A 14,281-nucleotide genomic window follows, 5' to 3' on the forward strand; every position below is an offset into this window, starting at 1 on the left:
AAAATGACGTCACTTCTGGTTTCGTGCAGGTCATGGCGGACATGAGATAGTTCGTGCTGATGGACGTAGGAAGTGTTACAAACAGCTGATCGGATCGGCAAAGCGTGTTTCTGTAATATTATGTTTTTGTTGCTGCAAGTGCTTTTTATGCAGTTTTGCAAAGCTTTATGTGGAAGGAAACCGTGACCTAGGACAAGCTGATGGCATAAGATGTAAGTACAACTCCTCTGGTTTTAAAAACAGTTACGCAAAATGGAGCGTGCCCGCTCCGACCAGCTTTAAAGGGTTAATGGTTGTTGCACAGAACATGCTGCAGTAATTTATAAGCACATTTAATTTGGGAGCCTCTTTTAATCTGAACATGATTGTTTCAGATTTGATAATCATGTTTATGATGTTTTCTACCTTTGTTTTTCTTTTTTAGCATGGAAGATGTAAGATTTTCCTTAAACAAAAGTTGATGCCACAACAGAATTCAAGTTGTGTCTGGACAGAGAAGATCTTCCAGACAGAGGCCTTCTCCAGTAGTAGAGAAAATAAAAGCTGCATCTGCTACCAGTGTTTGTTTGTTTTTTGTTTCCTTTTATATGATTTGGTGTGTCAAGATGGCTTGCCGTCAGCTGTTACCTGTTTTGTTTGTGGTAGCTTTGTTTACATGTAATTTCTTCAAAAATGTCTCTACTCTTCTGGTGTATGACTTCCATTGTTCCTCTGCTGTGATCCACCTTTCTCCAGGAGGAAATGCCACAGAAGGCAAGGGAAACAGGGCGGCGTGTTGGTAAAATTCAAAAATTGCATGACCGCCCGGGCTCTTTGGGGCTCCAATGAGCTGTCGCATTTTCTTAATTAAGTCTTCACAAAAGGTTAAGAAAATTAACAGCTACCCACCATCATAAATCAAGGGTAAACCTGATTCCTAAACCTAAGAAATGTCAAAGATGACTACTAAAGATGACTAAAGATGTTTGCTCTTATTTTAGCCCATGGAATAAAGATGGTTACTAGTTCTAGATATTTTGGATTATCCAGAACTAATAAATAGGGGTGAGTTTTTGAAAAATGAATTTTCAGGTGGTTCGGTGGTTAGCACTGTTGCCTCACACACTCACAGCAAGAATGTCCTGATTTCCTCCGTCAGGGTCTTTCTGTGTGGAGTTGGGGTCTCTACAGGTACTTCAGCTTCCTCCCAACAGTTGAAAGACATTCAGTTAGTGGGACTAGGTAATTGGAAACTCTGGTGTGAATGGTTGTCTATGTGTTAGCTCTGCGACAGACTGGAACTGTACAGGGTGTACTCTGCCTCTTCCCCTAAGACAGCTGGGATAGGCTCCAGCCCCCCTGTCACCCTGAAGAGGATGGACGGAAATCGATTTTAGCTTGAAAACGAAATTTTTGCCAGAAACTTGAGAATCTCACCTTAAAGCTCACAAAATTATTTCCACACCACCACAAACAGCAAATGAAAGGAGGTAACTGGATTCTGCACACATGTAAACATAAAGTGCGTATTGGTCACCTAACCTAACGCCATGGACACGCCGTCGGGGGTGAAAGCCGACATCTCACAGATTCTGATGCTGCAGGTTTTGTAACTCTTTGACCAAAATTTGCTGAACCAGCAGCAAAAGAAGATGAAAACTCCACTTCACATTTGATAAACATCAGCATTAATTTGCTCTATTTGCTTACTTATTGCCGCTCAGTTAAAAGTCTGAAATTCAAACAAATGTCAAATGTCTCATTTTTCCACCAAATCATTACATGGAAGTTTTTTAACACTGGAAGGAAAAGTGAAGGAAGTCAGTTTTTAAAGTTTCATGTCACTTGCTCACCATATCTCCTCTTATCACCACTCATTAGAAACATTTATTTATTTGAAGATGCAGTTAGCTGCTGACACGCTGATGATGCTCAGTAAATCTGATCTTTGTATCTTTTTTTTTTCGGGATTTATTTGACAGGGACAGTGTTCATGTTCATGGACATCAGGATAAAAACAGAAGATGGAAACCTGCCAGATTTGAGCTAAACTGCTCATTTCCATTACCACAGAGGATCCACCTGTGCTTCCTCTCCTCGCTCCTCCACCTGTTACAGTGAGGGAACGTCCTCCATGATGGAGGAGCTGCTGAAAAGTTCTGAGTTTCCTCCAGAGTGAGACCTCTGTCACAGTTCAGAGGATCTACGGCAGCAGAGACCTTCATGGACACTAAAAGTCTCAAACACACAACAACAACATCACACTGACTCCACTCTGACATCACTGATCAATAATCAAAGAACACACAGATCAAACTGATTGATCAGCCATCAGAGGAGTCGGATCAATGGAGCTGCTTCTGTTCCTGATGTCCCCTGTTTGATCCTGGACCTGAACTCTCCCTGCAGAGGAGACACAACACAGTCAGACAGGGAAATACAGACGTGAACATGAAGAGAGAGAGAGACAGACAGATACCTCTGACTTTCAGCAGCAAAGTTTTCACCCTGATCCAGACGTCCTTGCTGTAGATACCACACTCGTATCTCCCACTGTCCCATTCTGTGGGGTGTTTCAGGGTCAGACTGAGGTCTCCAATTTTCAGCAGGTCTTCATTCATCTTTGTTCGGTCTCTGTAAAGCCGGTCCTGTCTGTGAGGCTGGTCAGAGCCGTTCTCATACACGTGGACCTTGTTATTGATTTGGTCCTTCCAAACCACCATAGCATCTTCAGGCAGGTTTTGTGTGGTTTTGAAGGGCAGCTGGACAGACTCCGCCCCCTCCTCCACCTCCACCTGACAGACTGAGAGGACAACGAACACAACATGAGCTGTACAAAGTGTGATTGTGATTTGTTACTGGTCAATATTAGAGCTACTACCTTCTTGTATGGAGGCCATTTTGGGCCTTACGTAACATCTGTTTTTAGTCTTGAATGTAGTTGAAACTTTTGTAATTTCCATTGTGATAAATAACAGTTAGAGAGTCATGCATTAAATGGAGCATCAAAGTAAATTTTTTTACATTGATGTCAGGGCAGTCTGTTCTTAGTGGCATACAAGTAAAAAAGTAAACAATGGTTCAAACCTTTGGGTTTAAGCAGCAATGGTTTTGCTCTGAAAATGTCTCCATTCCTCCAAACTTCACAGATGAAAGCTCCACCGTCACAGTCCGTGGGATGTTTCAGGGTCAGACTGAGGTCTCCAGTTTTCAGCAGGTCTTCATTCATCTTTGTTCGGTCTCTGTAAACCTGGTGCTGCTCTTTAAGCTGGTCAGAGCCATTCTGATACATGTGGACCATTCTGGATTTCCCATCCTTCCAGACCACTATAGCGTCTTCAAGCAGACCTGTGGTATTGAAGGGCAGCTGGAGAGAGTCCACCCCATCCTCCACCTCCACTTGGGGGACTGAGAGGACATCAAACACAAAATTAAAAGTGATAACCAGATGAGCTTTTCACTGTTATCCACTTTCTTGAATACAAATGTGGAATAAACTGCTGAACCACTCCAAAACATTCATTTAGAAACAAAGAGAGAAGACGTCACACATACAAGGATAATTTGGATTCTTTGGACAATCTTTGGACTCAGGCGCAGACTGAGAAAGCACGGTTCAAACATTTCTTTATTAATCACACTGTTGGTGTGCCTGTGGGATCACCAGGTACTTGTAGCTGTCCTCTATGTCTACGCTGTTGCCTTCACCCTGGGTCTATACACCTGAATCAAAGGATTAGTTCATTACCAGGCCTCTGGCGAACTGCAAGACATGTTGAGGAGGTAATTTAGCCATTTGAATCAGCTGTGTTGGATCATGGACACATCTAAAAACTGCAGGACACCGGCCCTCGAGGCCTGAAGTTGACGACCCCTGCTCTCAAGGGAGGCTGGTTGTTCGGCTTAACCACGTGACTTCTGAGTTGGAGAAGGAAGTCCCGATTTGGCGTCCGCAATACCGTCACAGACCTGAGGCAGAGGAGGGTATGGCGGAGACCATAGAGGGCTTATTGAAGGTAAGGGTGTTAGCACCCTCAACCCTAAGCCTGGTTCTGCCAGAGGTTTCTTCTTGTTAAAAGGGAGTTTTTCCTTCCCACTGTCGCCAAAGTGCTTGCTCGTAGAGGGTCATATGATTGTTGGGTTTTTCTTTGTATCTGTAATTGGTAATAGTGATTAATCAGGCTGTGGGAGGTTCTGATGCCGAGGCAGACCACATGATGCCACTTTTGAGAACCAGGAAGGGTCAATCCGCTGATATTATGTTTGATGACTTGCAGTAGTGTTGGTCTACCATGGGGGGAGACCAAAAGAGGGGATGTTGGAATGATCTTACCTGAAGTGCTTTATTACTGTGCCTTTTATTAATCTCATATTATTCCAAACTTCCATATGATCATATAGAAGTAGTGTTGAGTGGACACAACCCTGAATAATAAAGGCATTAGAATACGTGTCCTTCAGTCGTAGAGTCTCACACATATTTGCCTGTAGAGCAGTAGATAAGAGGGAACCATCTAGTAGTCAAAAGTTACTGAAATGCTGTTGTTTAGACTAGAATGGGGTGGCCGGGAATAAAACTGTCAGGTGCGCGTCACCATTTTGAGATCTGCTGCAACGTGTCATGTAGGACGCATCTCCCTTCTAGAAGTAATGTTAAAAAAAAATAAAGTGTTAAATGGTCTACTGAGCAGTGTTTTGTGTTCCATCGGATGCCTCTGAGGAATCAAAAGAACTCGGTGAAGTGTTGATATTTGGAGTGCTCAGAGTAGAGATGCTACTCCTCCACATCGAAAGGAGGAAATCACAAAAAAGTTGGTCGTGTTCATCTGGACATAGGGTTTTCAGTGGGAGAAATGTTTTGTCAGTCATCCAAGTGTCTTCTCAGCTGACTGCGAATGAACAATAGGCTGGGGGGCGGTGTCAGTTTTTGACCATTAACTCATTCACTGCCAGCCATTTTCATGGCAGTCAACGTAAGTTTTTCAATTGACGTCTATAGACGTCAATGGCAGTGAATGAGTTAATATGCAAGTTGTCATGACCACTGATCTACGACCATTGATCAATGACTACTCATCATCCATCCATTCGCTTCCACTTATCCTTTTTCAGGGTCGCGGGGGGCGCTGGAGCCTATCCCAGCTGTCATAGGGCGAGAGGCGGGGTACACCCTGGACAGGTCGCCAGTCTGTTGCAGGGCTAACACACAGCGACAGACAACCATTCGCACATTCACACCTAGTGACAATTTGGATTATCCAATTAACCTATCCCCACAAACTGCATGTCTTTGGACAGTGGGAGGAAGCCGAAGTACCCGGAGGGAACCCACGCAAACACAGGGAGAACATGCAAACTCCACACAGAAAGACCCCGGCCTGATGTTGGAATTCAACTCAGGACCTCCTTGCTGTGCGGCAACAGTGCTAACCACCATGCCACCGTGCTGCCAATAGGCTGGGGGGGGTCAGTTTTTGACCATTAATATGCAAATTGTCATGACCACTGATCTACGACCATTGATCAATGACTACTCATCGATGACCATGAATACTATTCACAGAGATTTGAGGATTGGCTGCAATCACAGCATTGAAAGATGTACCATTGGGATGTTACATCTCTCTCCACTTGTGTTCCAATTACTGAAGCGTTGGAGGTAGTTCATAAAAGATTACAGGATGACCCCAATACCATCAACAGAATCACTCTCATTACTGACCAAGTGTGTTTGCTCTTGGAACTGTCTTAATTCCACCTATTTCACATACAAGGGTCAGTACTACTGGCAGAAACATGGGTATACCATGGGTTCTTCATTTTCATCCATTGTGTCCAACTTGTACATGGAAGAAGTGGAAAAGGGGGGTTTATTATACTGCCCTGGAACAACACCAAGTGATTAGTTGAGGTACGTGAATAACATCTAGGTAAAATCTAAACCTGAGGATGTACCACAATTCACTGATTATATTAACCTGGTGGACCTACACAAATTCACCAGGGAGGATATGAAAAGTAGCAGGTTAGCCTTCTTAGACTGTGAGATGTCCATCAGTAATGGGGGACATTTAAAAGTTGATATGTACCATAAACCACCACATATGGTTCATTGTATAAGGTTTGACTCTCATCACCCAGTGGAGCACAAACTGGATGTCATCAGGATGGCGCCCACACAAACACAAAGCAGGAGATGAAGCATCGCTGAATATGTTTCCAAACCAACTTCCTTCCAACCCGAAGACAGAAAAATATGGTGAAGCATGTGATGAATAGCATGCTGACTCAATCATTTCTGCATGTTTCCTCATGTTACAGAGGAGGAGAAGATCCAAAGAGGAGGCAGGGGGAGAGGCTCAGGAACAGTTAGGATCAGAGACTTTGAGCCATCATGGACTCCCACTGTGGGGACTCTTAGTCTTGGTCTGTTCAATTAAACGTACAGTTGCTCCCCCTAAAAGTTTTGGCTTTTAGACAACGGCATCAAAGAATTTATATTATTTGAATGAACTGAAAAAAGATTCAAACTTAAAATGTTTAGAGAATAAACTCTTGCATGACCTCTGACCTTTGACCTGTATCTACAGCACTGACCTCTGACTTTCAGCTCCACTTGTTTCTTCAGCAGGATATTTCCCTCCCTGCTGTAGACGGTGCAGGTGTAGCTGTCTGTATTCCAGCCTGTGGGATATTTCAGGGTCAGACTGAGGTCTCCAGTTTTCAGCAGGTCTTCATTCATCTTCGTTTGGTCTCTATAAACCTGGTGCTGTTCTTCAGGCTGGTCAGAGCCGTTATGATAAACATAGACCATCCTGCTGCCTCTGTCCATCCACTCCACTTTAGCATCATCAGGCAGGTGAAGTGTGGTATTGAAGGGCAGCTGGACAGACTCCACCCCTGAATCCACCACTACCCGGGTGACTGAGAGGACAATAAAGCACAACATGAGCTTGGATGGAGACATTTGTGTTGACTCTAACAGGCTGAATGCTGCTGCTTCACTGGGAGCTCACTGTTAGATAGAAAGTGGTCAGTGTGAAGAGGAGACGCAGCAGAAAGATGAAGACTGACAGGAAGAAAGCAGTGAACAGTAGGGATGGGTATCGTTTAGGTTTTATCCGATACCGGTGCCAAACCGGTACTTTTGAAATGGTGCTGGTGCTTAAACGGTGCTCAAACTGGTGCTTAAAGAATGGTGAACATAAAATTGGTCCAAAAACCTCTCATGTTCAGCTGTTTTTTTGTAAAAAGATAACAATGTTAGCCTTTTCTGCAGCTATGGGGCATATATGGCATCACTCTTGGCTGGAAGCAGTGCTTAAACAATGCAAAAAACACAAACTTTGTCCAAAAACCTCTCATGTTTAGCTGTTTCCCTCTTTTTCTTTGATCATTTTAGCCTTTTTGGCCAGGGTGAAGGGAGTATCTGCCATCAAACAAGAAGACAGCCGCATGTAACTACGACGGTGTTTGCTAGTTCACCTTACTGCATTAATGTAATAACGTGGTTAGCCTACTCAACGTAAATTACACACGAACAACATTAAGCTAATCACGCAGAGAAGAACAGCTGCTGCTGCCGTCATCATCCTCATCATTTCTGCTACACTGGCAGGGCTAGGGGCCAGGACTCTCCTCTTCGGGTTTTTGGGGGATGTTGCTAACTCCAGGTCCGATAACAGGCACCACACCCCCAGTAGATGTGCACGGTGTGAGGTCTCGCAACAAGCTATCAAATACGGCGCATTTCTCGGCTTTTAAAAAGAACGCTATGCGTCGCCAGGTGTTTCATCGGATTTGAGGTGTTACCTCCTTTGACAGTATCACAGTATCAGCTTAAAGCACTTGTTGCAGGCTGCTGAGTTTGCATATTTTGCTGTGAAGTACAGCCAGACTTTTGACCGCTTTGCCTTGGGCATTTTAATCTGTAGCTCTGCTCTAAAAGAATGTACCTACCTGGGCCCGCCTACTATCCTCGGAAACGTAAAATGATTGGCTAGAATCTAAAGTGTATCACAGCTCAGGAAAAAAAGCACCGAAATGTGCGCTGCTTTTCGGTCTGGTTACTACTGTTTATGTCAGAACCGGTGCCATCATGGCACCGGATACCGGTACCCATCCCTAGACTGTTGGAGCTGCTGTTAGTGGGACAGGACTTTATTCAGTCTCTGAGGGCCAGATTTGACTTAATGAAGCAGAGAAACAAAGTCTGAGTGTTTCTATCACCAGAGATGGGCAGTAACACGTTACTTGTAACTTTACTTTTTGTAACTTTACATTATTTTTTTCCAAGTAATGAGTAAAGTAAGGGATTACAATTGTAAAAAAGTAATTAGATTATACTTACTTTCCCGTAAGCACGCTGCGTTACTGCATTACTAAACTATGATTTTGTTTGTGAGAGTGTCTCCTGACAATGACGCAAGCGGGTGCGACGGCTGTGGTAGCACGTCTGTAAATCAACAATAGAAAACATGGAGCGAGGGATAGAGTTCAATCGTGCAGCAATTAATACTTGGAAATACCGACATTGCTTTCAATTTGACTCTTTAAAGAGCGACAAAAACATAAGCGTTCATTGCACACTCTGCATCGGAAGAAAACTTCTTTCTACATCGAAAAATTCCACTTCCAACCTGAGCAAGCACCTAGCACGCTGCCACAAGAATGTTAAATTAACAGAAAACCCCAGGATCCCCCCACTGACATGACCGCTGTGGCTACCACATCTACTTCCACTGGGTAAACCTCAGATGAACCCACTCCTACTAAACAGGTTAAACTAGACGTAAGAGCGACAGGACTTAGTGTCGCTGAACTGAAGAAGCTCATTGCTGCCTATATTGTCAAGGACATGTTGCCAATTTCCACTGTAGACTCTGAATCATTCCGATGCATCGTAGAAAAAATACCAACTAAAAGTGATGTCAAGCTGCCCCAGAGAAAGTCATTTGTAGGATACCTTGAGAGAGAATATGATAAAATGAACTCTAACTTGAAGGGTACACTCGAAGAGGTAGAGTTTGTTTCCACCACTGCTGACATCTGGACAGTAAATAATAAACGTTTTATGGGTTCACTGGATTAATTCCACATTACAACGCAACAAGGCCGCCCTAGCATACAACAGAATTAGAGGCAGCCATACCTATGATGTAATTGGAGCAGAGATTGAAGAAATCCATTCATCATATGGACTACAAGGCAAAGTTATTGCCACTGTAACGGATAATGCATCCAATTTTGCCAAAGCATTCAGAGTATGTCAGCCCTGTCATTTGGAGTCTGAATCTGAAAATGAAGAAGGTAATGACGAGGAACTGACCTTTACTGATGTCAAGGAAGCTCTTTCAACCCCATGTGGTGATGCACAGTTTGGCCTCCCTCCACACTACAGATGTGCATCGCACACAATTAACTTGATTTTAACAAGCGATGTTGACAAGCATCTAAATTCCTATGGCGACACCAAGGCTGTATATAGGAGTAGCATTGCAAAATGTTCTGCTCTTTGGACTAAAGCAAGTCGATCAACATTAGCCTCTGAACAGGTAGAGGAAGTCAGCCAGAGGAAACTAATGGTACCGACATCCACAAGGTGGAATTCCCTGTATGAGGCCATTTCTAGAATCATCACAATTCCCTTGAATGATTTTAATCCCCTGTGTGTAAAGCTGGGAATCAAGTGACTTAATGAAAGGGAGTACCAGTTCTTGAAAGAGTACTGTACGGTGACGAAGCCCCTGACAGTGGCTCTCGACATCTTACAAGAGGATGAGTGCACCTATGGGGCTTTACTACCAACACTCACAAGCCTGAGGTCAAAGACGCTTGCCCTGACCTCTCTAGAATGACAGCCAACCTTCCAGATGTCATTGTAAAGGTAAGATTATTATTAATTGCTTTGAGTGGTTTTGTTAAATTTGTTATACCATTCAGAGTGGGTGGATGTTATACTTTGTTTTAAGCAGCGTGTAAAATTATTAAAATGATAGAATAAAAGACCAAGTATTTACCCCTTGTTAAATATCATAATAGTCGGCCTCATCACTGATGGGGACGACAAGGAGTACAGCTGACTGACTCAGGACTTTGTGGACTGGTGCCAGCTGAACTACCTCCAGATCAACGCCAGTAAAACCAAGAAGCTGGTGGTAGACTTCTGCAGGCACAAGCATCCTCCACTGCAACCACTGAACATCCAAGGTATGGACATTGAGGCTGTGGACAGCTACAGGTACCTTGGTGTTCATCTGAACAACAAACTGGACTCATAATTCAGATGCCCTCTACAGGAAAGGGCAGAGCAGGCTGTACTCAGGTCGTTTGGAGTAGAGGGCCCACTCCTTCTATGACTCTGTGGTGGCTTCAGCCATCTTCTATGGTGTGGTCTGCTGGGGCGGCAGCATCTCTGCCGGGGACAGGAAGAGACTGAACAGGCTGATCAGAAGGGCCAGCTCTGTTCTAGGATGCCCTCTGGACCCAGTGGAGGTGGTGAGTGACAGGAGAATGGCGGCTAAGCTGTCATCCCTGTTGGACAACATCTCCCACCCCATGCAGGAGACTGTGACAGCACTGAGCAGCTCATTCAGTGGCTGCAGCACCCACGGTGTGGGACGGAGAGATTTTGCAGGTCTTTCCTCCCCACTGTTGTCAGACTCCACAACAAAGACTTTTGCAGCTGATCAAACCCTCACACGTGCAATAAGACTGCTATATGTGCAATTCTTGTACAATTCTTCTTCTGACGAAGTTGTACTTTTGTATTTTCTTACTCAGTTGTACTTTTGTATTTTCTTACTCAGTTGTATATAGCATTTGTATTTCTATTTTATTCTATTGTATATATTATTTTATTCTATTCTATTTTATTCTACTGTATATAGTATTTTATTTTATTTTATTGCATTCCAGTGTTTTCTAATTTCTGCTACATAACTTTGCACTTTTGCTGTAACAAAACAAATTTCCCACCTGTGGGACTAATAAAGGTCATCTTATCTTATCTTATCTTATCTTATCTTATCTTATCTTATCTTATCTTATCTTATCTTATCTTATCTTATATCAGGGATATTGATCATCATTAATCAAGAATATTAATCAAAATATCAACAAAAGCCTCAACCAAAATTAAATCTCATACAGTATTGATAATAGAAACATGTGCTAACACTTTTAGCAGGCTTAGAATCAGAATCAGAATCAGAATACTTTATTGATCCCTGGGGGAAATTATTTTTTGTTATTTTTTGTTCTTACATGCTAACCCTACTTTTTAACTCACAGAGACCTATCGAAACACTTCAGTTTAATCAAAAACAAGTATTTCCCTCACGGAAGTCTTTAAATGTCCTTTACTTGTCATTAAACTTGCTAACCTTAGTGAACAGAGCATTAGATAGTCAGAAGCTCTGTGCGGTTCGCTCGTGAACTGTACATGCTGCTTTCAAGTGCAGAGCAACAAACTACAGTGGAATCCTGACTTGCGAATACCCCATTTAATGAAAAATTCAACTTACGAAGGCACTTGAATGCAATATCTCTGCCTGCGTTACGGCAAAATGCCGGCGTAACGAAATCCGCTGGCTCTGATTGGCTGAGCCCAGAATGCCCAGAATGCCTTCTGAATCATGTGACAACCCCTTAGCTTTTGTACTTGCGCTTCACTGTTCCACTTGAATGACGTATTGTTGTTGCAGTTAGTAATTAGCCTATAGCCTATTGTTCACTCAAAAGGCGTAATGGGTGCTTCGACTTACAAAAGACCCTCGGGAACGAATTAATTTTGTAAGTCAGGGTTCCACTGTATTTGAACTGATCTAACTTTATTAACACAGACAAAGATTTGTGGATCAGCTGCTGTTTGCTGCTATAGATATAATCCAGCTGATGTGGAGAACTACATGTGACACTGTGATGCAGCCATAAATCTGACTGATTTCTTTCCATTTTCAAAGGTTGATGCATCAGGTAAAGTCCTTAAAAAGCTTAGAAATAAAGAGAAAGGTTGGTTAAAGCAAAGAGAGGCACTGGCAGCCTTTAAGACACTAAACAAGAGAAACAGATCAGAGAACATCAGACTGAATAAGTGGAATAAAGTGAAACAGAGAACTAACGCTCCCTAAGAATGGAGCTGTCAGAGGAAGAGAGCAGCAAACTGAAAGTCTCTGTTAGCTGCAGAGCTCTGAAACTTCACACAGCTTTGGATGATAACATGGAGAAAGGATGTGGAGATGTTCACACTTCTGCTAGAAATCATCTTCTAGTTATTGTGACTCAGATATGACTGATTATAGATGAGGACCAAAGAAGGTTGTTACTGAGATTTGAGCTGACTTAGCTTAGCCTGTGTTTTAGCCACATGCTAAACAAACACATGTTCAGAAACTAGAAGATGTGACCTTTCAGATGAAGTCTCACACATGAACTTTACTCCTACAGTTCATCTGCTGAAGCTTTTACATTTGGCTGGAAATCAAATAAAAACCAAAACAGCCACAAACATCAGACATGCTAACACTGTAACATTATTGGATGGAGCCACTGAGACTGAACCACCATCATCAGTCTGACCTCTGACCTTTGACCTGTATCTACAGCACTGACCTCTGACAGTGAGATTCACTTGTTTCTTCATCAGGATGTTTCCCTCCCTGCTGTAGGCAGTGCAGGTGTAGCTGGAGTTGTCTCCATCTGTGGGCTGTTTCAGGGTCAGACTGAGGTCTCCAGGTTCCAGTAAGTTTCTCTTCATCTTTGTTCGGTTCTTGTATTTATCGTCCTGTTCTTCAGGCTGGTCAGAGCCATTCTCATACATGTGGACCTTCCTGTTGTTTGCATCCTTCCACTCCACTTTAGCATCTTTAGGCAGGCAAACTGTGGTTTTGCAGATCAGTTGGACAGACTCCACCTCTGAATTCACCCCCACCTTATAAACTGAGAGGACAACAAAGCACAACATGAGCTGTAGTGAAGTTACTAATGTTCTCCTTATGACCTGTTATAGTGGACTTATTCCTGTGCTTGTCCTGTTAGACCTCAGTGTAGACCACAACATTTTACTGCAAACACTAGAACACACCAGAGTTATTAAAGGGAATTCACTGCAGTGATTTGAATCACATCTGATAGATTCCAGTTTGTTTATGTAAATGAGGAGTTTTCTTTGCACACAAAAATTATTCATACATTTATTTGATTACCATGCATATGCTATGCATTTGATTTTTATTTCTGATATCATTCAAATCAATCAGTTACAGGCATGTCTTAAGAAGATAAAGGCCTGGAGGACATCTAATTTCCTTCTTCCAAATTCTTTACATACTTGACCTTTATGTGAAATTAAACCCTACTGATTTATTTTTCACTAACATGTCCATATTGGTATTTTTGCAAATATCAGTGACCAATGTGTGATATCTGGCAGAACCACTAACCTGTATTTTTAATGTAAGCGTTTAAACAGTGAAATCCCTGAAATATGGAAATCTGTGTATTTTCCTTTGCTGAATGGATAATTCAGATGTTACCAACTACCAGTGTTGGGCGAGCTACTTTGAATACGTAACTAATTATAGTTACTAGTTACCTCTTCAAAAACAGTAACTGAGTTAGTAACTGAGTTACAATATTCTAAAAGTAATTAATTACTTGAAAAGTAACTATTGTGTTACTTTAAAAAAATGTTTAACCCTCTGGGTCCAGGGTATAATTTTGATGTGACCTCTTCATTTCACCCTTAAAAACTATTTACTTTGCCTTGTTTGGTATCATCCTTTTCAACACAACCTCACATGCCTGAATTTACAGTCAGGTTTTCATTTAGATATACTGTATTAACACAGTTGATCTAAAATAAAAAAAAAATTAAAATCAGAGTAGAAAAAGTTATATTTTTTACTGTAACAACCACAAACATGTTTAATGAATCCTATTTCATAACTTTAAATGCAAATATAAATTGTCAGTTTTAAAATCATATGTACAAATTTTGCAAACAACAGTTATTTGCAGCCATTAACCTTTTACCCCTTTTTTAAATAACCATTTCAAACTATTTACAGAACAATCAGCTGTTCTGCATTCAATAAGATGCCACAAATTATCTGTGCCACTCCAAAAAATAATAATTTCTGTCCACTATAAAGGAGAACATCACAGCCTGATACCTGTTGACATGGTGCATTTTCCTCCCCCTATATTGTTTAACACGAATCTGGTTTCACGTGGCCTATCTACGGTGGCCCCTAGAGACAACTCATGTACAAACTCCAAAACACTTGCAAACTCGAAAACA

General features: G+C 42.2%; 1 protein-coding gene across 6 annotated transcripts in view; it reads right to left on the bottom strand.

The window, feature by feature from the left end:
* The window catches only part of LOC309703501 (butyrophilin-like protein 2), a 522,068-nt gene that overhangs the window by 413,775 nt on the left and 94,012 nt on the right, over positions 1–14,281 (bottom strand). The window contains exons 4-8 of one of the 6 annotated variants that reach the window (XM_082528377.1): positions 12,592–12,918; positions 6,577–6,903; positions 3,067–3,387; positions 2,459–2,782; positions 1,718–2,382 (exon numbers count right to left, since the gene is read on the bottom strand). The exons of the other annotated variants lie outside the window; for them this stretch is intronic. Coding sequence (XP_082384503.1) covers positions 2,291–2,382; positions 2,459–2,782; positions 3,067–3,387; positions 6,577–6,903; positions 12,592–12,918 — 1,391 coding nt within the window. The 3' untranslated portion in view covers positions 1,718–2,290. Of the gene's footprint in view, positions 1–1,717; positions 2,383–2,458; positions 2,783–3,066; positions 3,388–6,576; positions 6,904–12,591; positions 12,919–14,281 lie in introns of those variants that run through there. 6 annotated transcript variants of the gene reach the window in all.

This window comes from Aulonocara stuartgranti (genome assembly GCF_965226115.1).
Source record: "Aulonocara stuartgranti genome assembly, chromosome: 3".
NCBI classification, from domain to species: Eukaryota; Metazoa; Chordata; class Actinopteri; order Cichliformes; family Cichlidae; genus Aulonocara; species Aulonocara stuartgranti.